The sequence below is a fragment of the Diadema antillarum genome, unplaced genomic scaffold (genome assembly GCF_040938485.1).
Source record: "Diadema antillarum isolate AM-2024a unplaced genomic scaffold, OU_Dant_1.0 seq00002009_RagTag, whole genome shotgun sequence".
NCBI lineage: Eukaryota > Metazoa > Echinodermata > Echinoidea > Diadematoida > Diadematidae > Diadema > Diadema antillarum.
This window is the reverse complement of record NW_027272664.1, coordinates 87,726-112,618: the sequence shown is the minus strand read 5'-3', so window position 1 is coordinate 112,618 and position 24,893 is coordinate 87,726. Positions and strand designations below refer to the sequence as shown.

Sequence of the window (24,893 nt, the reverse complement as noted above, 5' to 3'; positions counted from 1 at the left end):
TGTTGGGTCAAGTGCTGACTAGGGTGGGTTATGGTTGAAAAAAGAAGTAAATTCCGAATAGAAACCAGATTTGCCGGGCGTGCCATTTGCTCTGATCTGTTTTGAATAGATACTAAACAAAGATTGGATTTGCCAGGCTTATTTGGCGGGGTTGTGATCTAGCTCATAGTCCACCTTTTTGTTGACAATGAGGTTATTGATAGTTGAACAAAAGTTCAATTTGCTATGGAGCAGTGGGATAACTTTTGGTTATGAACATATTACGTTGAGAGATAATAACTATACACATTCATTGTGAGTGAGCGATTGAAACTTACAAATCGAGGGGAAGGAATGCGGTATATTTATCTATACTTACACAAACTAAATGATCAGGTGAGGTTGGCATTGCAAATGAAGTACTGTCAACAGTTATGTTTCTATGTGAGTAACACATTGGGTATTAAAGTCAATTAAGAAGAATATTCTTTCAGTGTCTGTAATAGATAAGAGTTCCATGAAAGCTCTCTCATCATATGTGACCCGCTACAATTAAAGGATCCGAAAGTTGGAGGTGGACGATTTTCTGAAAATGACATGACATTATTCATATACTCTCCCACTTTAATTTCATATATAACATGACTCATAAATGTATTCTGTTGCGGAGATATCTATGATTTTATTAGCACGTATCGAGTGGTTTAGGAAATTAGTATTTCGAGAAAACTGCCCTCAAATTTTCCTGCTGACGCTATCATGATCAAGGGGAGACAAGACAGTTTTCATCTCTTGACAATAAGGTATAGCTCCTAGCAACCTCTGCTATGTTCATTCAAGCATATCGCCAGCGGCCTACGCACGACCAATCAGTAACCACAATGCTATGCACTGACCAATAAGATTTCGTCGCTAGGGGTGGAGTCTACAGCTGTAGCTGCAGTGCTAAATCCAAATCTTCGGACACGTTTCTGTTCCGTTGAAATTCGAGAAATCATGGCCCAGAAAAATGCTAATTTCTTGCCTTTCCACTGATTGTTTTGTTTCAAAATTTTGGCAGATGATTATAGACGATACATTAGAAGACAAAATTATGGCAATAACAGAAATCTGATTGTTTTGACTGATTATCATGATCCGACTTCAAACTTGATTTTCTTGGCTCAGCTGTCAGAAGCTTTAGGATCTGTTTGTTTTGGCTGGTCACATATTTCCTTCTTGCTTACTCTTGCAGTGAATTCTGTGTGTGCCATGTTCTCCCAAATCAGTCAACAGCTTGTCAACATTGCATATTTTGCTCAAGTAGACAATCATGGACAAACCGATCAATGAATCCCGAGGTACCACAGTATATTAAAAGCATCATAGTTTCTATACAGCTCTTTGTCATAGTATTTGCATTAGAGTAAAGCATGCAATTTTCTTTGCAACTTTGCTGTGCATTTATAGCAAAAACACTTCTATGGAAAGCTATGTGGCTTTGATTTTTTTTTTTCAGAAAGCACCCATGCATTGTAGTCTCAGAATACCGTGGCACACAGGGGATTTACACCGTGGCACACAGTTCATGTCAACTTTAAACATTGGGAAAGCCCCAATTTTGATGGGGAAAAAACTGTTTTCTCCCACTATCTTCTCCTTTTTACAAATCTGCCATTTGTACTGGCGGGAAAAAAACCCAACAAATGTGAGTGTGGAAAAATCTCAGGGTTACTAGCCATTGAAATTCCCTGCCTTTTATTCATTTTTTTCCCCTTCCTTTTCTTTTTTTTTTTTTTTTGGGGGGGGGGGGGCCACGAGGTTGTGTGCATGTTGTGTTCTTTGTGGTGGAAGTGCAGAACATAATACTGCAGAAACCATTTCTACCCCCCAAAAGCTTGGGAGCATAATTTTTATAAGACCAGTGTGAAAAGTCATGCAACAACTCCCCTTTTTTTCCAGGGGTAAAAAAATAAACAAACAAACTTTCTTTATAGTTCAGAATGACATGAAACACCAATGCTCTTATTTTGGTTTTTTATTTCGTTTTTGTTTTGTTTTTGTTTTGTTTTTTTGTTGGTTTGCAGCTGCCCGATTCCTCTTCTACATGAGTCCTTTTCGTGCCGCTGGGAGATGGAATTGATTTGTTTGTTCCTGTTGCAAGCTACATCAGGATTTATGCATCTTCCCCTCAATCCCCTGTCTTCCTCCTATAGAAGATCGTTCTCATTCCATCTGACATTTCTTTTATTGATTTGATTTCAATAGATTTTAATTGACAGGAATAGATTACCATATATTCTCTCTCTCTCTCAAAAAAAAAGAGAAGTCGCTTTCCTCATGTATATATATATATTCATGGGAATGCTATTTAAAAGATGAACCTCCTCTGCCTGTTGCCCTCATTTGCTCCCCCCCCCCCCCCAACAAAGTATCATAACAACATTGGACTACCTTGGTTTCATATTTAAAGTTCCCTTCTTCAAAGACCTGATAGAGTTAATGCTGTTACTTTTGTTTACATTGGCCTTGTTTTGATGACACAGCAAAATGTAGACAATGTCTGGACTACAGTGTATGTCTGCAATGATGTCATACATAGACCTCTCCCCCACCCCCTACCCCAACACACACACACATACACACACACACACACACATACTCACACTCACACACACACACATCGGAAACAAAACTGCAACAAGAGGCCCGTTCACACACAAATGAAAGTATCATTTTTGAAAACAAATAACTCCTCCTGATTTCTACCCATTTATCAAAAGCTTTATTTGAATGTTTAGCAAAGTTTCCATTTTTTTTTTCTTCTAATTTCTGAACACCTGATGTCATAGGTTTTTATTCATACCTTGTGTTCATTATCTCTCTTTTCTCTCTTTCTCTCACCAGTCGGCCGATGGATTCTGATGAAGAGGATGCGGGAGAAGAGGGAGGCTTTGATGAGATCTATGATGATGCGGAGTCATCTCAAGGTATAGTTTGCATCCTCTTTGATAGAAAACTGCGAATAAGCCTATGTCACAAGACCAATGGTACATCGTATTGGCCGGTCTTTCTTCTTTCATCAAAACTTATTGTCCCCGCCGAACGAGTTCGAGCAGGGGACTATGAAACGGGCTCCGTACGTGTGTGTGTCCGTCCGTGCGTCCGTCCGTGTGTCCGTCCGTGTGTGATCAAAATGTTCAAAATGCTACTCCTTCGCCATTTCTAACCCGATTTTGATTCTGTTTGCTTTATATGATAGCACTACATGGGAGCTTTGAAACTTCTATACAGAATTTCAATTGTGACCTTTGACCTTGACCTTTGACCTATATTGTACATTTTGCTTCAAAATGCTACTCCTTCGCCATTTCTAACCCGATTTTGATTCCGTTTGCTTTATGTGATGGCACTAGGTGAGGGCTTCAAAACTTATACACAGAATTTTGACCTTTGACTTCTTTGACCTTTGACCTTGATTTTTTTTACCTATATTGTACATTTTGCTACAAAATGCTACTCCTTCGCCATTTGTAACCCGATTTCAATTCCGTTTGCTTTAAGTGATGGCACTAGGTGAGGGCTTCAAAACTTCTACGCAGAATTTTGACCTTTGACTTCTTTGACCTTTGACCTTGATTTTTGACCTATATTGTACATTGCCTACAAAATGCTACTCCTTCGCCATTTCTAACCCGATTTTGATTCCGTTTGCTTTATGTGATGGCACTAGGTGAGGGCTTCAAAACTTCTACACAGAATTTTGACCTTTGACTTCTTTGACCTTTGACCTTGATTTTTTTACCTATATTGTACATTGGCTACAAAATGCTACTCCTTCGCCATTTGTAACCCGATTTCAATTCCGTTTGCTTTAAGTGATGGCACTAGGTGAGGGCTTCAAAACTTCTACACAGAATTTTGACCTTTGACTTCTTTGACCTTTGACCTTGATTTTTGACCTATATTGTACATTGCCTACAAAATGCTACTCCTTCGCCATTTCTAACCCGATTTTGATTCCGTTTGCTTTATGTGATGGCACTAGGTGAGGGCTTCAAAACTTCTACACAGAATTTTGACCTTTGACTTCTTTGACCTTTGACCTTGATTTTTTTACCTATATTGTACATTGGCTACAAAATGCTACTCCTTTGCCATTTGTAACCCGATTTCAATTCCGTTTGCTTTAAGTGATGGCACTAGGTGAGGGCTTCAAAACTTCTACATAGAATTTTGACCTTTGACTTCTTTGACCTTTGACCTTGATTTTTTTACCTATATTGTACATTTTGCTACTAAATGCTACTTCGGCGGGGACATATATTACGCACCGCGTAATTTCTACTTTTCCTTGTTTTAAGAATGTTTCTAAACTTACTCTCTAAAAAAAATCGAGTGAAAATTTTCACTCTTAAAGGAGTGAATACAAAAAAGAGTGAATACAAAAAAGAGTGAATTTTGAGTGAAATTGGAGTGAATTTCGAGTGAAAATGTTGTTTCACTCATTTTGGAGTGACCTCAGGGATCACTTGAAGATTTTGGAGTGATCCCTGACGTCACTCTAGAACGAGTGAAAACGATCATTTTCACTCGAAATTCACTCCAATTTCACTCTAAATTCACTTTTTTTTTGTATTCACTCCTTCAAGAGTGAAAATTTTCATTTGTTTTTTTTTTTTAGAGAGTATTTCATTGTTGATCAAATCACCAGACCAGTGGTATACCTTTAATTGGCCATTCTTTGAACTTCCAACAAGATTTCTTTCGATAATTTACAAGCGTATATTTCAAAGTTCTGGTAGCTGTGTCAAGATTGAAGATGATTTTTTTTTTTTTTTTCAAACATGAACTTCAATCTCGACACAGCTGTAGATAAATGGGAATGTTACAAGTAGATTAACAGTTTGTGTGTGCATGTTCGTGTATTACAGAAAAAAAGAGGTCCCCCGTTCAAGTGTCAAAAATTGCAGCTGTCAAAAACATTCTTCATTTCAATTCTAGTTCCTTATGATGTGTTTCATGTGTCAGCCTGTCATATGTTATTGAGAGAAATAGGAAGCTTGCATTTTATATTCTGTCGTTGGGCAGGGGGTGGGAGTCTAAAGTCTGATGAAGCGGATCTCATTGTGTGATTTGATAAAGATCAAAAGGTAAATCCTGCAGAGCGACTTACGGAGCTGTTGTGTTTGGCTCTTGCAGTGTATGGCTTGGCTTCCACCATTTGTGTGAAACAATTCCGTATAACAAGGAATGTTCACGTGCATTTTAATTTCGCGAGAGCCAAGATTCACAAAATTACAGTGCACGCAAACGGTCTTACAAACACTGTATGCATTGAATGTCAGTGACAATTTGCAAAAATGTCATGCCGCAAGAAAGGTTGTCGGCTCCAATTTGCAAATATATTGTACATGTTTTACAGTATCAGATCCCCTCCAGAAATTGTGTTTTCTGATTCTGTAGTTTGGAGGTTTGTTACATTATTGAGCATATCAAAGAGTGTCAACACAGATATGACATGAACAGTGGCGGATCCAGAAAGGGGGGGGGGGAGGGGGTGGGGGTGGGGCGCACCGGGTGCACGCCCCCACTTTATTTTTGGTTGAAACAAAATAAATGAAAAAGAAATAATGGGGGGGGGGTGCATCTCCCTCTTTAACATTGCAAAGGCGCCCCCCTCCCCCCTTTCCAGAACTCCTGGGTCCGCCCCTTCATGAAGAAAAATACAATGTATACATTGCTACTGTTCAACAAGTGGCAATGCTGATGTGAAACCTTGCAATTTTAAAACAAGAAGGAATTAGTAGATTGCATGATATTTCTGATAAACACTGGTTGGTCAACAAGGATAAGGAACTAGAGAGCAGAACATTAGTGTGACCTGCCAAGAAAAGCAGATCTGATGTGAAACCTTGCAATTTTAAAACAAGAAGGAATTAGTAGATTGCATGATATTTCTGATAAACACTGGTTGGTCAACAAGGATAAGGAACTAGAGAGCAGAAAATTAGTGTGACCTGCCAAGAAAAGCAGATCGTTTAGCAGGTGTCGCAAACACAATGTGAGCAGATATTGTGCTTGAATCAAATTTAGCTGAGTGAATTGCTTTGATTGTATTGAAGAGACAGATACATTGAGATTCTAAACCCTGTAACCAAGAACAGTTGTTCACATCACGATTCGCATTGATTCCCATACATTTTATATTGTAAAAGTGAAAAAAAAATATTGTGAAAAATTTGAAGATCAGTGTAATTTAATTACAGAACTTACTTCAGGTCTGTCATGCTGAAACTCCTCTACTGATTTAATATTTCGTGTCATATATTTGCATTGAATTTTGCCCTCAAAATCAAGGAATTTTCTATATTAAATTCTATGCAAATGTGGTTTGACATACTGTTTTCTGACCTTTTGGGCCTAAATGAGGTATGTTAATTAGCACTAATTTTTTTTTTACTTTGTTCCAAAAAAGATTTCCAACATTTAAGAGGGTCTTATGGCTGTTATATGAGAAGACTTTGTAATGTAAAGGAAAAGTACTGCAGGAAACGATCAGTAAAATGACCTTGGGTAGTTACAATGTCATCCTATGATAAACTTAATTGCCATGAAGGATTGATTTCGTTGGGATGGCTTTTCTTAACCCATCACAATTTTTAATTTGTGGGACTATACAGAGTTTTAGAATTCACATGTGTCTGATGATCTCGATAGGGATTTGGAGCCAGTAGATGGCTTACATCTGACAAGGTTAGGGCTAGTGGGACTTGCGAATCACTGAGTTTGTACTTGTCGTGAAGGTGTTTTCTTTCTGTATAGGCCTAATTGTATTCAGCACTTTAGTCAAGTGAGTTACCCTTATTAAGATTGTTCACGTTTTGAACATATTGTCAATAAACACTATCAAAATTAGGTTAATATTGCATAGGTCACAATTGACAGCTATTCAAGGTTGAAGCTGTTGCCAGTTAAAATTTAGAACATGTTCTGCTCTTTTCCTTTTCTTTCTTTCTTTTTTTTTTGCATTTAATTATGATCACAAGGTTGGACTTGGCATATCAGGTCTCATCAGTGATAATTAGCACTTTAGCAACATGAGATCATTATATTTACCTTTGGAAAATTAGCTCTTTGCAGAGATAATTAAAGATATAAACCCGTACTAAAGCTGATCTTTGTTTGGAAATACAGGATGGTGCTTCACAACAAGGTTTTACTTCCTAGATGGAAGATGAATAGAACAAAAGATTAGCAAGAATAAAGGACCAGTAATTCTTGGAAGTGAAGACCTTGGAGATTTGTAAAATGTATAGTCACATGAAACTAGGAGCAAAGGCAAGTCCTATTAAAACACAATTATGAATTTCCTAAGAAGCAAAAGAAAACTGTTGCATCATGGAATGGTAACACTGGACTTGAGTATTTTTTACTGTACACAAGAATGACTGCAGTACAGTAATGTTAAGAGGAGAATACATTGTCTTCTTCAGACTGAATTGGAGATGCCAATGTGTGATCATGTGTATGTGCAGTTTCATATAAATACATTGTAAATTCATGTGAGTAACCCTTGTCATAGCTCAAAGGTAGAAGTCGTTATAGTTTCCCTAGGAAGGAGAAGAAAAAAAATTGTAGCCCACAACCTGTATATTTTGTTTCTTTAAGCCCATGGGCATTTTAAAGGTAGCAGTCAGAAGATTAATGCTGGCCTAGCAACCTCACCTTGAAAATTGTTGACATACTGCCAAAACAATCTTGCTTCTTGACAGAAAAAAAAGAGAAAATTAATGAGCTGCTCCTGGTTGATGAGGCTTTTAGTGGCTCATGGGTCCTCCATATCAAAAATGCACTTTTCCCCCCTGACTATGGGGCCGCTTTCTCTTTAGAGATAACTATCTTTGTCTGCAATTGGTTTATACAGGGGATGCATAGGCCAAAAGCTTAATATTGCTCAGTCTCACTGCTAATAATACAGGCCCAAAGAACTTTTATAGGTATGGGATGTGTGCCAAGCGGGGTTTATAACTTTATGATATTAGTGTGAGAGAGTGGTTATTCCTATGGCTGGAATGTCTTTCAGCTGCTGAGATATGTAGCCATGGATGGAGAATGGTTTAGATAGCTGTTATCATACAACATACAGTATATGCCGAATATTTCGAGGGGTTTTTATTTTCGTGAATTTTCGCGAGTCAGGTGCTATTCGCGAAATTAAAGACAAGTGAAAATACGTACACGTATCTCCGTTCAGTTATCAGTGCTCCACAATCGCGAATTTAACCACTCGTGAAATTGTTGGGAAGTCCCAATATGTGAAAAAATTTCAACTTGCTAAATATATGGCGTATACAGTATATGAATTGTTGAGTTAACAAGTATACAATATTCAGTGCCATGTATCTACATGTATGATTACTAAAAAAAAGGATTGCATGGCTAAAGCACATAATGTCAAACGAAATAGCAGGCAGGGTGGTGGCCAATATTATGTTATCATTCAATATCAATGATGCCTGCCTTTGACGCATACCTTCTACATACACATTGATGAACCTGAAAAGTCATGAGATATCAATATTATGTTGGATGGCAATGAATAGGATACCAGGGAATATTGCACTACAAAGATAGGGCCAATGTTGCACAAATTGAACATGAGTGCGATATTGGGAATACAATGAGTGCAATTTTTCCTCTTTTTTATTTTTTTTTTTAAACCCGCTAGCTATCTGATTCTGAGATGCAGAAACTAAGCTAGAAAGAAGATTATCTAATGAGTACATTGACAGGGCTTTTAATACCAGAAATCTGTGAATGCTGTACCGGGTATGCAACGCTGCACACTGGCACTGATCTGATGGTCCCTGACCAGTAAAAATCATTGTCGACCAGTAACTTTTTCAGGAATGGACCAGTAAAACATGGAAAAACTGGGTACCTACTGGTTTGACAGACATAGCAGGTCCAACCAGTAGAAAAAAATGGTCAGTGTGCAGCCCTGTGCTATATGCAAAGTGAAATATATTTGCTCATTGTAGAAACAAGTTTGCACAAAAAAATTTGCATTAATAATTGTGAATCACTTCCTTGTGTATGAAAACTATGTCTGGGCCTCTTGGACATGACGTGTGAAACTTTGCAATCAAGTTAATACCAGAACCAAACAATTGACATTCTGAAGTGACCGATTAAAACAAAGAAGTGGGGATACAGGAAACTGCAAAACATGTACATGCCGATGTTGTCACATATACTGTTGCACACATATCATTGAAGACCAAAACTTCTTCTGGGAACATGACTATGTCTTTTTTTTAATTATTATTATTACCCTTTGGTCTTTGCAAATCCAAATCTGATATTCCTATGTGAGGTTAATGTTGTACAGGTTGTAGTCGATGTGTGGTAAATGTTATCAGTATGATAACTAAAAATCTAGTTTTCTTTCTTGTGAGATGAAAAAAAGGCTGGTATGGAAAAATAAAAATAGCAGAAATATGTCCCTCTCTTCACTGCTTGTCAACCAGTCATATTCTGCAAACATAATTGGTAAGAATTATGCTAGCCTCAAATGCGCCTGTCAAATCCCTTTGCACTCATGAACAGATCGAAAAATGACATCTTTCTGGTTTGCCTATTTCATGCCCATTTCCCCTTAATGTTGTTATTTTGGTTTGAAATTTATTTCTCTTTTCTTTGTTTTTGTTGTTGTTGTTGTCGTTACAGCTCCACCGCCACTTCCACCATCAGTACCCCACCACCACCCAAAAGTGGTGGTGACGGGGTCAGGCGACGCCGCCGCGCCTCCCCTCCCGTCCATCTCGAGCATTCCGGCGTACCACGGCAGCGGCGGCTCCAACGTCTCCTTCCCGCGGTCCGCCGAGCACAGTGGGTCGGGCTTGGAGGACACGGGCGAGATCTACGATGATGTCACCAACGAGGCTGTATGTCAAATTAAGCTTATTTTCTCTCTTTTTAAGATAAAATTACAAATAATCCTTAGAGAACCGGTAGCACAGGGATACCATGGAGTGTAAAGGCTGGCCCTGCTTAGATGTATTTGAGAATCCCCGTATAGACAAATTGTATACAGCTTTATCACCGATCTCTATGTACAAACACATACAGCAGAAGAATCTCTACATAAATTATTGCTGAACATGGGATATGTCGACAAGCTGGCCAATCAAAGGCAGGTTGGGTAAAATACTCAGATCTACAGATATTGGAAAGTCAGTGGGGGGCATGGGATGGATTCCGCCCCCCCCCCCCCCCCCCCCCCCCCCCCCCCCCGAGATCTCGGCCATCGGTGGTGCGATCGCGATGAAATTTTGCATGCGTGAGACCTGCGTCATAATCTACAAGACTGTGTCATAAGATTTTTTGAAACAATCAATTTCTAATTTTAATTAATTAATTATGCAAATTAAGCTCAAGATGATATTTTAGCCTAATTAAAAGCAATGAGAGTCTAATTTTTAAATCTGCAAATCTGTTTTAGCATATTCAACAATTGTACATCACAAAAACTTCCAAAACTCATTTCAATTCTTATGTATTTTATTGTTTTCAGAATTTCTTATATATTTCCTTGTTTTTCAACTTTTGTTTTTTCTTTGTTTTTTCATTGGAAATTATCACTGACCTCTTTTCTACCATAATTAGCACAAAATAAATCAATGAAAGTTATTAATTGTAAAAATAATCAGGTTTTTAAGACTTCCATGACAGAGCACAGTTTTCCATAGGAAATGTACTCAAAATCACAAAATTGTGCCCGTTTCGGGGCGACATTCCATTACAAAAATGGGCGTGGCTTCGCAAAAGTATGCGCGGACGTTGCAAATTTGGTCTCAAAAGTTGCGCGAGACTTGAATGAAGAAAGTCAAGAAGCCTCGCGATGAGGCCTTCTCGCGTTACAGAATTATAGCGCGAAACGTCGAGGGGGGCGGATTCCGCCCCCCCCCCGGCCCTTTTAGGGTTAAGGATGGGATGATTTTGCTAAATATTGATAACACACATTTCCCATAGACACTTGCCTGAGTATACTTGGGACTCGTCTTCAATGGGTTGAAAGGTAGTATATGGTGTCTGTCTTTTCTCCTGACATTTCAGATGTTTAGCAGCTTTTTGAAAGTAAAAAAGGCAGCGAGTATGAGAGTTGGGGAAAATTGTCATTGCAACTTAAGTTCCACCCCTCAGCCATAAAGCTGAGAGAGTAGCAGTCTGCCTTGTACAGATGTCCATGAACCTAGAACCCACAAATATGTTTTTTGAGCCACTCAGATAAAATAATCACACGAAAATATTAACGTTTACAATAATGGTGATTCAAAAAAAAAGAATTAAAAGATGTTGAGTGTCTCACAATGCTTCTCCATGAAGACTAGACTGGATGCCTAGGTGTATGTCGTGAGTTGTTCTTTGATCTTTGCGATCTTTGTTTCTATGATATTAATTGTCCCCGCCGAACGAGTTCGAGCAGGGGACTATGAAACGGGCTCCGTACGTGTGTGTGTCCGTGTGTCCGTCTGTCCGTGCGTCCGTGTGTGATCAAAATGTTCAAAATGCTACTCCTTCGCCATTTCTAACCCGATTTTGATTCTGTTTGCTTTATATGATAGCACTACATGGGAGCTTTGAAACTTGTATACATAATTTCAGTTGTGACCTTTGACCTTGACCTTTGACCTATATTGTACATTGCCTACAAAATGCTACTCCTTCGCCATTTCTAACCCGATTTTGATTCCGTTTGCTTTATGTGATGGCACTAGGTGAGGGCTTCAAAACTTCTACACAGAATTTTGACCTTTGACTTCTTTGACCTTTGACCTTGTTTTTTTACCTATATTGTACATTTTGCTACAAAATGCTACTCCTTCGCCATTTGTAACCCGATTTCAATTCCGTTTGCTTTAAGTGATGGCACTAGGTGAGGGCTTCAAAACTGCTACACAGAATTTTTACCTTTGACTTCTTTGACCTTTGACCTTGATTTTTGACCTGTATTGTACATTTTGCTACCAAATGCTACTCCTTCGCCATTTCTGACCCGATTTTGATTCCGTTTGCTTTATGTGATGGCACTAGGTGAGGGCTTCAAAACGTCTACACAGAATTTTGACCTTTGACTTCTTTGACCTTTGACCTTGATTTTTTTACCTATATTGTACATTGGCTACAAAATGCTACTCTTTCGCCATTTCTAACCCGATTTCGATTCCGTTTGCTTTATGTGATGGCACTAGGTGAGGGCTTCAAGACTTCTACATAGAATTTTGACCTTTGACTTCTTTGACCTTGATCTTTTTACCTATATTGTACATTTTGCTACTAAATGCTACTTCCGGCGGGGACATATATTACGCACCGCGTAATTTCTACTTTTCCTTGTTGAAACTGAAATTATTTTAAACTCTGCAACTCTAGATCTTTGCGGTGACATCAAGATGTGACATATGTGACACAAATGACTTCCGTTCTCATGAGTAGCTGGTAATTTACCATATACTATTACTATATGTATGCACAGACAAATGCACATGCCAGTCCCATGCATGGAAAAAAATATGTTTTCTGAGTGTCCAGAAAGACAGACATGTATTTTTTTTATGCAATTCACAGGCTTGCTTGCAGTTGTAATGAAACCATGAATAAGAATTAATTTGCAATTACAGTCATAAAAGTTGAATCAAAGTATATGATAACATGACTATGAGGATTATAGTAAGCAGTAAATCAAATGGGATTTTCCAGGTTTCGATGCTGATCCGTGTGACATGATTTTTATGTTTCCACATTAATTTTCTGTAATTGTCCATACAGGAAGGAGACTTCGATGAGTTGTATGAAGCGCTTGATGTCAGTGAAGATCGGTAAGAGCTCATTTTTTTTAAATAATAATCAAGGGCGATCGATAGATTGAGGATTATTAGTTGTGGGAGCTGCTAGTTATATTTTCAATAACTCTTCTTTGCATTGGAATCGTAAATTGGATGTCACTAGTCACTGTGTAAGGGCACAATATCAGAATAATGTAAAATCAATTTGTCACACTTTCTGTCACAATTAATTGATTGCCTATGGTAATGTAGTGGATCATGCACAGCACATTTAAAAAAAATCTGAAATCTGCTGTGATTGGGTTTAAATTCTGTTGACCTGTACAGTTATCCAGTACATGACACCAAGAGGTGTTTGTGTTACATCATTCTGGCAGTTGATTTGAGTGATTGTGTTTTTAGGATTTACAGCATTTCATGGATATATACATGTATGCTGATTTTGATCACTGACAGTAACCAAGACTTAAATTGGGTTGATCGTCAAAAGTCAAACGAGCCCCTAAACTTGGGGCTATCATCAAGCAATATTTTTGGCATCCTAAACTTGTCTGATGCATAAGAAAGCAAATCATTCATTTTTTTTTTGTCTAACCCAAATGTTTGTGTCTGTAGCAGCTTGCACATCTATGAGCACCATACAGGCAACTCCTGTTACAAGAAAGTCTTTGGGACCGGCAGTTTTCTTTCATTACCGGTATATCTAAATGAATGAAGTATATAAAGATAATTATACAGATGATACTTCTGAGACCTGAATATTTACTTTGTTCTAATGAAACTTTGCATTGTTGTAAAAAAGTTTTTTACTACCTTGTTTGCTGTAACAGGAGTGCAGTGTATTAGCAAAACTTGAACTACATTGCATCAAAAGAAATCAATTATCAAATGAATCAGTTTGAGACTGAAGCCATATCGTGTCTACACTCCATGTGTCTGTCGTCTGTCCCAACACTTTGCTGTGATTCACCAGGTTCTCCTGCATCACTTTTCTCTCATTTCTTACCCCCCTCCCCCATCAGAAACTTCCAGTCCAGCTCGACGGAGGTGGATGCGGCCAGCGAGCAGGAGATGAGGAAACAGGAGGAGCGTAGGAAGAAGGAGGAGGAACGGCTGAGGAAGGAGCAGGAGAAGCAGCAACGGCAGGAAGAAGAGAGGAGGAAAAAGAAGGAGCGAGAGGAGAAGAAGAAGAAAGAGAAGGAGGAGAAAGACATCAAGAAAAAGTTCAAGGTAGGTGGGAGGGGGCCCTCACGACAAAGCTTTGCCTCCAAAAAGTTCACAAAAACTTGCAATGACCCCAGTAAACTGGTTCCACTTTATGGTGCCAGAAACTGTTTTCCAGAGATCTAGAATGGGCTACTTGAATCTGTCACATTACAAAAAACAATAACAACAACAACAAAAAGACAAAGTGATATTTTTTATGTTATGCTGAATCTCATTAAGAGGTATTGTTGATTGTGGCATGGTGCAGTCGGAAGCTAGGCTATCAAAATAGTAACTGTGGAAATGCTCATGTATGTGCAAATGTAAATGAAAAATTGATGAGTCCCATATGATAATGATACTGTGATTCATTTGACAAATCTCCCTTTAATCCTCCATCCAAAGCTTAGCATGAAGGAGACTCAATCTGTTTCCTCCTGGATTCTCAAATATCCATAGGCCTTGTACTGAAACCCACCAGGTAGCCATTGGCATTGAGAGTGTAGGACACATCACTCTAAACTGCACTTTTTGTTTTACAAAGTATCAGTTGAATGATACATGAGACACTATCTCTTACCACACGACTTTAATTGTTTCCTATCAGAAAGTTAGTGTTGGATGATGTGGGAAATAGGGAGAAAAAATAACAACAACATATGATCAGGAGACATTTTTTTTTTCTAAATTTGTCATTCCTTTCATATGATTATTGCTGAATTTTGATAATAAGAATGATAATTAATGATGCTTGTTTAGTGCAAAACCTATAGTTTATATGTCCCTGTGCACTCAAGAGAAAGAAGGACTGTAATAGAATATACAGTTGCAACAGTACTGAGTTCATATTCACTTACACTGTAAAAGGATGTACTTTCAAAGCAGGTTTGAATTTACTGATGTTGGCAATTTGTCGTAGATTCTGTGGTAGATTACTCCATAGAGTAGAGACATCACATGCAAATGTGCATCCTCCATCAAATTTGATTCTTCGGTTTTTCCACCATCCATCCACAAAACATACTTATGAGTGGTGCTTACACCCTTTGACAGTAGGTCTGGTGACCTGACTCTATCGAATGTATCATCTTCCACTCCTAGATCAAGGGAGACATCAGCATCATTGACGAGGGCATCGTGATGGAGACTATGGAGGCCATCTATGAGAAGCATGATCTGAAGTGTTCTCGTGGTGAGAGGATTGAGATCCTGCGGAAGGAGGGCAACCCGCCGGGCAAGTGGCTCGCCAGGAACCCTGATGGACACTGTGAGTAGGGAACTTAAACAAAACAATGCTGGTCATGATGATAGTCATGATGATGAGGATGATGATGATGATTAGGATGTGGATGTGGATACAAAGGAAGATGATGATGATGAAAATTATGATGAAAATGATGAAGATGATGATGGTGATGACGAAGATGATGTTGATCAAGATGATGATTAAAGGGATGGTATAGTATTGGCAGAGATGAGGATTGGGCTTTTCACTTTTGCAAGTTACCGAGAAATCACGTATGAAATAGTACAAAGCATACCATTCTAAGAGGAATTCAAAATTTATTTGATGAAAATCAGTTTTTTGAATGGCTGAGATATCCAAAAACAAAGTAAGACAAAGCTATCCTAATAAGATGTGTGTCCCACCTTTTATTAGGATCCTGCTGTTTTGGATATCTCAGCCATTTTAAAACCAATTTTCATCAAATAAACTTTGAATTTCTCTTGGAATTATATGTTCTTTCATATTCATAAGAGGTTTCTCATTATCTCACCAAAAAAATGTCAGAAACTTGAAGTTAGGTCTCAACCAAAACTATACGATCCCTTGAAGAAGATAATGATAGAGATGATGATCATGAAGATGAAGGTGATGATGATGATGATGGTGATGATTGTAATGATGGTGATAATGATGATAATGGTGTTAAAATTAGCATTATTGTAATCAATTGCTGCAATACGCACCTCCAACAGTTCCTTTCATCAGGGGGGCATTTCATGAAGCATTTTGTCCGACAAAGTTGTCCGACAAATGTGCTCTCAGCCAATCAGATGCAAGGATTTCAGAAGCTTGTAACAGTTTGTCAGAAAAATATCCGACCAAACTGCTTCACGAAATGCCCCCTGGACATTACTTTGGTTTACGAGAGTTATTTGTACATCTACAACTGTATATTACAGATAACAAAATGGCGATTAAACACGTACACTGAAGCATTGATGATACATAGAGAACAACATTGATTGCTGAAATAATGAAATGATGAGACAATGAATGATATACCTCCATGTAAAGGTAACACTGAGTGTAAACTAGTACAAGTTCTGTTCATAGTCCCATACAATGATATTTCTGTTTGGATTAGATGGCTATGTGGACCAGCAGTTCGTGCGAGTAGAAGGAGGAGGAGGCGGCGATGCAGATTCAGGGGAAGTCTATGATGATGTCATAGGAGGTAAGATTGGTTGTTCTATCTCTCTCTCTCTCTATCAATCAATCAATCAATCTATCTATCTATATATCTATCTATCTTTCTATCTAATAATATCTTTATATCTATCTTTCTATCTATCTATCTATCTATCTATCTATCTATCTATCTATCTATCTACCTATCTATCTATCTATCTATCTTTCTATCTATCTATCTATCTATCTATCTATCTATCTATCTTTCTTTCTTTCTTTCTTTCTATCTATCTATCTTTATCTCTTTCTCTTTCTATCTCTGTACATGTTTCTATTCTTCCCCTTCCCCTTAATTGTCTTTTTTTCCCTCAATTTTTCCTGTCTTTTACACTTTAATTTCTTCATGTTCTTTATTTTAGAATACCCTCCACTTTCTCTTTCCCTTTTTCTCTCCTTTCCCCATTTTCTTTGTTTGTCATTCCTCTTCCTCTACTTTCTCTTCCTCTTCTTATTCTCTTCTTCCTCTTTCTATTTTCTCTTCTTTCTCTTTTCTTTCCTCTCTCATGTTCTTCTCTTTCTCTTTTTTTCATTCTTGTGTCCTCCGTCTTCCAATTCTCGTGGTTGCCATTCTCTGTTGTATCCTTTTCATCTTCATATTCTCTTTAGATTTCTGTTTTCTATTTTGTCTCCTTCTGCTACCTTTCTCTCTTTCTCGTTTTCCTCTTCTGTGATTGTTTCGTGTCTTTCTTTGTAACATGGCCAGTGTTCATAACGCCAAAACTGAGAACTATTACAAGATAAAATAGGGAATCAATTTCAAGGTATGATTTATTCAGTTCTGTCTGGCTGTGCAAACTTGTGTCATATTTGGACTCTCATGGGAAAATGAACCAAAAGTCAAATTCTGCATGTTTTTCGTTTGTTTGTTTGTTTGTTTGTTTGTTTGTTGTTTTTTTTTTAAGCAAAATTGGTTCATCTCTCTCAATCAGCTGGCCCTAGAACTATGGTAATTCTCTTATGGAGATCACTTTCAAATTTGTGGCGACCGTATTTTCACTTTTACTTCAGCGATTTTGAGTGGCCAGTATGCTTTGCTGTTTTAAGAGTGTCAAAGTTCAAAGGTCATTTGGGGATGCCCTTGCTTTGTGGCACAGTTTGTTGTTTTCTTGTTCTCAAGGAAGGTTGGATAATAATCTATTTTTCACAGATGAACCAGAGGAAGAATTTGAAAGAATTCCCAGTAAGTATGAAGTGAAGATATTGATAGTTTTTAATACTGTCTTCTGCTCATCCTTACTGCTTGGGATCACAGTGTCTAACGTCTCAACCCTTTTGAGTAAGAGGCACATCTCATTACATCAAGAAAACTAATGTGTGTCACCATGGAACAGTTCGTTTTTAAATTTCTAGCTTTTTTTATTCCCCCTCAGCGATTGCTGTCTGCTTTGTTCTGTCATTTTCTTCCTTAACATCTACTAGCAACCATTTAAACAGCTCAGATTATATCAAGTCTAATTCACATAGTGGCCATCTGCACGCACACACACACACACACACACACACACACACACACACACACACACACACACACACACACACACACAAAAACACAAACATGATCAAGTTGAATTATTAAAATGTGATTTCTTTCTTATAGAGTCTTTGTGAAAATTTCTGAGGCATTTAAAAAGAAAAGGTGGGGTGTAGGAGATGGAAATGATGCTGAAAAGAGTATAAGTAGGCGTAGCGAATGTGACAAGCTCTTTTAATTTTCATATTTCGTTGGCTAAGAACCAGAAGGTTGTTATTGCAGTTGTATTTTTTTTTGGGGGGGGGGGGTGGTATCAAGTTATTGTTTTCACATCAAAGGAGATTGATCTCCTCATTGATGAGATGTCAATTTCAAATCATTATCATTTTGGGTAAGATGTTAAAAATCAAAAGCACAAGGGCTCTATTTCACCTGATATTTGGAACAATCTTTATAGATCTACCCACTTTTAATTGAATAAACTTTTTATTTCATGACAATTGATTGCTTCATTTCTATTTTTTGCTCAAGTCCTGGAACCCAATAGTGCCCTTCTGGCTCTCAGCCAAAGATTTTTATCCTTCTCTCAAAGTGTAGCATTCTCTCACGCTGTATTTTGGACTGTCACCTGCCGATTCAAGTATTGAAGAATGCCAATATCCGTGGAGTATTTTGATCTGGTTTTTATATTCTTCTTGTCACAGTAATTTTTTTCCCTGTTCCACTTTGAACAAAAGAGTAATATACGGTATTGAATTAGGGTGATGGATTCAAAAGTAGTGTCATATATGATAAAATCTAAACCCTACACATAGCATCAACAGGGCAAGTAGCAATGCTTAGAATATATGTACAGTTAACTCAGTGTTTCTTGATTTTGATGGGGTCTGTGACTTCTGCATGTACAAAGGAATATAGACCTTCCTGTAAGGTTATGAATATAAATTGGGACTTCTTATTTTCATCAACTTTAATAGCCAATTATTCGACATATATGGGCAGTTAACTTACAAGCGTTGTACGTGGAGTAGACTGTATATTACTCACATGCACATTTATATTATACATATCTAGTTTTTCTAGACCTTAAGTATCTTTTTATCTGCTCTCATAATATAGCACAACTTTTCTCTGTATGCACTCTTTAACAAATTTATCTACTTCATACTGTATATGCCATATGTTTAGCAAATCTGTCTTCTTCTTTTGTTTGTGAATGAGGACTCCCCAACAATTTCACACGGGGTTAAAAATTCACAATCGTAGAATTCATGCAGTAATGAACAGAGAAATGCTTGTGTGCTTGTCACATTCATGGGGCGTGTTGTCCAATTGGCAAAGATCACCGGACTCGTGAAATCTGCAAAAATACATGTAGAAACCCTGCAAAGATAGAAACCTTGCACAAAATACATGGCATATACTGTACTTGTGTATCGATGGATAGATGAAGTTGCTTTAGTAGTCTCTTCATAGTGGTTTTTAGGGAAGTATCATATTTATCAGTCAATGTGGCACTCTCATTGATTGGCTAGGGTTTAGATCTAACAGACACATCCTCTACATGCAATAGAATTCTTTCTCCTTTCTCAAGCATTTTTTTTTTTTGGTGTCGAACCATATGAGACCTGCTCTCAAGGGCCATGTACTCAATTGAGCAGAGAGTGCAGAACTGCCACGCTCATACCATGTATAGACATGAGTAGTTTCAAAAGCACCAGCTAATATAACATGGGGGTTGGACAATCATGTCAATTCTCTATCTTTTGCTCTCTCTCTTTGTATGTACATGTTATATACATTTGTGTGTGTGTGTGTGTGTGTGTGTGTGTGTGTGGGTGTATATATGTCTAACAGATTGATGTACTAAGATTTAGTAGAGATCATTCTCTCACATAACCTACTAATTTAATGCTTACAATAGATGCTGTAACAAACTTGGTTGGTGTGACAGAGTTTTTTTTTGTGCGCGCGTGTGTTAGTTTGTATTAACCCGTTGAAGACGGACTGATTTTGCTACAACATGCATTTCCCATAGACACCTGCCCGAGTATACTCGGGACTCATCCTCAACGGGTCAAAGAATGAGTAATTAGAACAAGGATGTTGGAAGCATGCATCAAATGTAAAGTACCTGTATATAATTTTCTTTTTTTTTAAACATATTTAGCATCAACATGATTTTATTTGAATTTCTTAGTCTTGTAAAAAGATACTCTCATAGCATGTCATATTAATAGTTAGGGTTATTTTTTTTCTTCTTTTTTTGTACTGTTAGCGTTCACAATGAGATATATAATCATTCATCATTCACATGATGAGTTGATATGTATGATATGATTCTTTTGTCAAGAACACAGTAATATGTAAATACATCATCATTTCTATTGCATGTTACTCACAGACTATTAAGAGTTGCTCCATTATAGCAGGTTGGAGAGCTCACCTCTCTCGTACTAAAAAAAAAAAATTGACTAGCAAAAAAATTTGTCTCGCATGAAATGTGTGGCACATGCAGTATTATACAGAATATACACATGATCAGATCTTAACATAAACATTCAGGTGTACTCAGCAGGAGTTGTGTGAATTGCCGTGGTGTAGGAAGCTGTGTCGTCTACATTTGTCTCAAAAGAGCGATTTCGAAGAAATGTGGTCCACCTCCCCTGGTTGGAAGCGTGTTGCGCCTTTCGGCCACTGATCGTGCATTCCTACAATTGTAACCCCACCTGTTTTACACATGCAACATTGAAATATAAGAGAACAAAAAGGTTGTTTGTGTGGACTGCACACTGCACGCTATGTATTATTTGTGATGCTACCAGGGGTTTTCCCATCCTGACGCAGTAATCTGTAAATTGCAAGAAAGAAGCACTTTGTGACACCTGTAATCTGTAATAATTGCAGGAAATTAATCTTCTGCTGTTCCGGCAGTTTTTATCCATCATCAGTTATAGGATTTGTTCTTTTTTTTGGTCAGGTCTTATTTAATTCTTACAAGCAGAAGAATGTGAATAGCTCAGGCCATAGTGACAACAAAAAATGTTAAAAGAGGTTTTTTTTTTTTTCCCTGCTTCCTTGCAATTTAAACACTAATGAAATAATTTCGAGGTTTTTCTATAAATGTGTTTGAAGAAAAACTCCAATTAGCTTTATCTTTACTGTTCTCAAAATACAAATGTGGTTGTGAATTGCCTCACCAAGGTTCTTCATTTTCTTCTTCTTACTGTCCAATACGCAATTCAGGGGCAAACTGGACAGGGGCTGTGCCGATGTTGATGGCGCAGAGTTAGAAGTTAGATGCTACTTTGTGCACAAAATTTGATTGGAATCTGTTTTGGACTGTATCTATGAAACTCAGCTGAAAACCTGTTGATTCCTTTTTCTCTCGGCCTGATTAACTAGACAATGTAACTAAACTTTGATAAACTAGTTTTCTAACTGCTAACCATCATGGTCCATTACAACAGGTTTTTACTTAACATTTCAACAAGCTTTTTGATCTTTCACCGACCTGCCATCGATTTCTTTGTGTGACTGTTGCTGTGTGCATCACATCAAATCCATGAAATGTGTCCAGTTCTTGTTCTGTCATTACTCCTGTGGCACAGTTTCATCGCTGAAGTGTCATCATCCAGAAAAGACCACAAAAAAATACCATTCACTCAAAAGATGATCACTGTCTCTAGTATCCTCCAATGCACAACTGTCTACATCTTTGCCTATCCACTCTTGTGTGATGTGTCACAATTTTGCACCTGCTAGGATCAAAAACTCATAGACTGCTTTTGACTCCATTTTACTCCACTACCTTGCTTTTTTTTCTTTCTGGATAAGCAGTTTTCGGCAGCTTTTGTTGTTGTTGTTGTTGTTGTACAAGATTCACTCGCATACAAAAAACAAGATAAAGTTCTCTCGGCTCTCTCCTTGTTCTGTGATATCGTGATCTGTAGTGTGATGTTCTACGCTCATGCCAGGGCTGGTAGGAATTTGTTCAGAGTGCCATTAAATAACTTTGCCTTCAGCTTGACAATATTGATGCCACCCTTTAAAGCTGTAGGCATTGCATTCACATCTCAAGAGTGCTTCCTTGTTTTTCACTGGGCCAAATACTAAAGAGGAAGAGCAAGAACAAACAGTCAAGCAAATAAAACATATATCTTTTTTGATGATTTTATGCTCTTTACATGTACTTCTTTTTTCAAGTCATGTAGTTGTGTTGTAGTTGTGTTTTGCAGTTCATTAGTTGGGGCTTCTGCACCAGTGTGTGTAAAAAAAAAGGGGGAAAAAAATGATAGTATCGTTAGAGCGTAGAATTCATTCACTGCAGCTAGCAATCTGAGTGATAGCCAGGGAACTCCTGAAACCTGATTGGCTGTTGGTGTGGTCGTTGATATTGTATCAAGTTTTGGTGTGGAATGCGGATCAGAAAGATGTACATGTAGTGTGCGAACTCTGTGTGACCTCATACTTCACATTCGGCTTTCTAATACTGTGTGAATATGCATAGCTGCTGTAAATACCCTGTGTGATATTCTAAGCTACCATAGATCATATGTCATGTGCTCATGTGTGTGGCCTATATACATGAATGTGAGTGGACAAAAGTTTTTATGTAGTTGATGGGATCCTGAAACTTCGAAAGACCAATAGTCTTGCCCCAAACAAGGTATACTCTTTTTTTTTTTAAGTCCGTACATACACTTTGTAGCATTTGCAAAGTGATGTCAAATTGACAGTAGTTTGAGGACTCTACACAGGAGACTGTCTAAAAGGACACTGATAGAAGAAAATCTTGTTTTACCCAAATACTTCTATCAGTGTGAATGTTTGGAATTTCATTGTATTTCATTGCCTTATGCTCCCGCCGACATCACAAAATTTTGATATAGCAAACTTTATTTTCTTACTCAAAGAGATCATTACACTGAGAGTCTACCTGTACATTCAAAGACAGGTCTAAGCAAAACAAAAGAATTTGCTTTAGAGTCCAAATTCTAGTAATTTACCCACAGGCCACAGGATTACAATCTTTTATAAATAAAACCAAACCAAAACACTCCCCCTGCTGTGACAAGTAGTCCCACATACCTAGTTTCATGTGAGTGAGTCTCATTATATTTTTTGTGTAGGACTGCTACTTTTTATTTCACAGAGTGGGTTTGTCTACTCTATATGTCAGCCAAGTTTGGGGATGATTGAACATTAGATCATTACAACAATGATGGGTTAAGATAGCAAGGTGAAAAGTCGTGCCTGCTAACATTCAAGCTGAGACTTCATTTTTTTTTCCCCACACAAAAATTTGATTTCTGGTTTGGTAATGTCCCACTCTTGATGTGGCCCATTGATAAATGTGCAGCCACCACAGGTAGCAAGATACGGGTTTGGATGTTGACGTGAATATGTAATTAGCTGTCTAGACATGTGGGTGAGTGGCTGTGGTGGTGTTAACGTAAAACTCTCAATCTCTCAAACATAATTTTCCTCTTTTTTTCCCCATCTTTTCCATCATAATGTCAGTCTCCAAAGTGTCCTCACCTAACAACAGATGATAGTCACTGTGCCTCTATGGACAGAAATTCTTATAGATGCAGATATTTTGTAGATTGAGTAAGGAATTTCTTTTAACGTGATGAGAGCAAAGCACAAAGTAACTCCTTTGATGCTAGATGCTGCTTTAATATAAAAAATAACAACTCCATCAAAGCAAGACAAAAACAGAAACACTAGTGTGGCACTTTGCACTTCTTCCTTGTAATTCCAGTGATGACTTGATAAGACTGAATTATCTTGCATAATAAATGCAGAAGTAAGTCATTTTGTTTGTTGACATTGTGACCGAGTTCTGTGTACCCCATCCCAATCAAAAAGAGTGTATGGTATTCGGCCATGAAAGAAAAACAATTATCCCTTTGAGATTCTACCATGATAGAACAGAAATGACATAGAATGAATATCAACCACAGACTGGATATTTTACTTTTCTTTCTATAAACCTGTATGTTTGTTTTGTTTTTTTTTTTTTGGAAAATCTCATGTAGTTTATTGACTTTTCATTCATTTGTGTCAGAATTTTTTTGAATGACACCAGAGCATGCATATTATCAGCTCTTTTTCATGGGAAATATCACAGCTTCGCTGGACAGAGAAAAATTAAGATATGCTCGCTTTGTAAATTTCGTCACAAATTGGCAACAGTAAACATTTATTGTCAGTGGCAACTGTCGGCTAGCTGCATGGTGTCCTGACTTCAAATACGTCTCCATGATTGTCACAAAGTCCTTGAGATTAATACGTATGACAAATATGAGAACACAAACATGGTCTCTAATCCTTTTCACACGATGGTATTTTTGAAATTCTTGCTTGATATTCAAATCGTTGTCACTGCCTCCAGGTTTTGCAGGAATGTCTCTTTAAATTTGATTCATCTCATTTCTCCCCCCCCCCCCTCACTGTTTCTAGGCGAGGACGAGGAACTGGAGGAGGATAACATCTACGATGCGGTCAATTGATGATGCCCCTCCCCCCCACCACATCCCCTCTCCATCTCATCGGTGCCTCCAGTGGCAACGAGTCACCACGACATGGCTGGTCCCAGTTTGAAACCCTCCTTGATTCGCTACCGTGGTCCACACAGCGCTGGTTCCTCACTGCTGCGCGACACACAATCACTGGACATCCGCAAAGATTTTAATCACTATCATCTGACAATGTATTTACTGAAACTTATTCTGTTTGTTTTAATTGTCTGTGGTCAACAGAGGGAGACAAATAAGATGTGTTTGTATGAGCCACATGCTGTACGTTAAGACATATGCCTTGTTAACCTTGTAATGACAGTGTATACATTGAATAAAGTGATCTCACTACTGAATGTGCAAAATAATGACAGCGAGGAATTCAGAGGAAGGCTTTCTGTAGTCAG

General features: G+C 37.9%; 1 protein-coding gene across 1 annotated transcript in view; it reads left to right on the top strand.

Annotated features, from left to right (window-relative positions):
• Positions 1–24,581, top strand: part of LOC139713591 (uncharacterized) — a 76,514-nt gene extending 51,933 nt beyond the window's left edge. The window contains exons 5-11 of the mRNA XM_071625299.1: positions 2,866–2,948; positions 9,691–9,908; positions 12,793–12,842; positions 13,832–14,039; positions 15,117–15,282; positions 16,388–16,477; positions 24,431–24,581. Coding sequence (XP_071481400.1) covers positions 2,866–2,948; positions 9,691–9,908; positions 12,793–12,842; positions 13,832–14,039; positions 15,117–15,282; positions 16,388–16,477; positions 24,431–24,480 — 865 coding nt within the window. The 3' untranslated portion in view covers positions 24,481–24,581. The remainder of the gene's footprint in view (positions 1–2,865; positions 2,949–9,690; positions 9,909–12,792; positions 12,843–13,831; positions 14,040–15,116; positions 15,283–16,387; positions 16,478–24,430) is intronic.
• Positions 24,582–24,893: the final 312 nt, after the last annotated feature.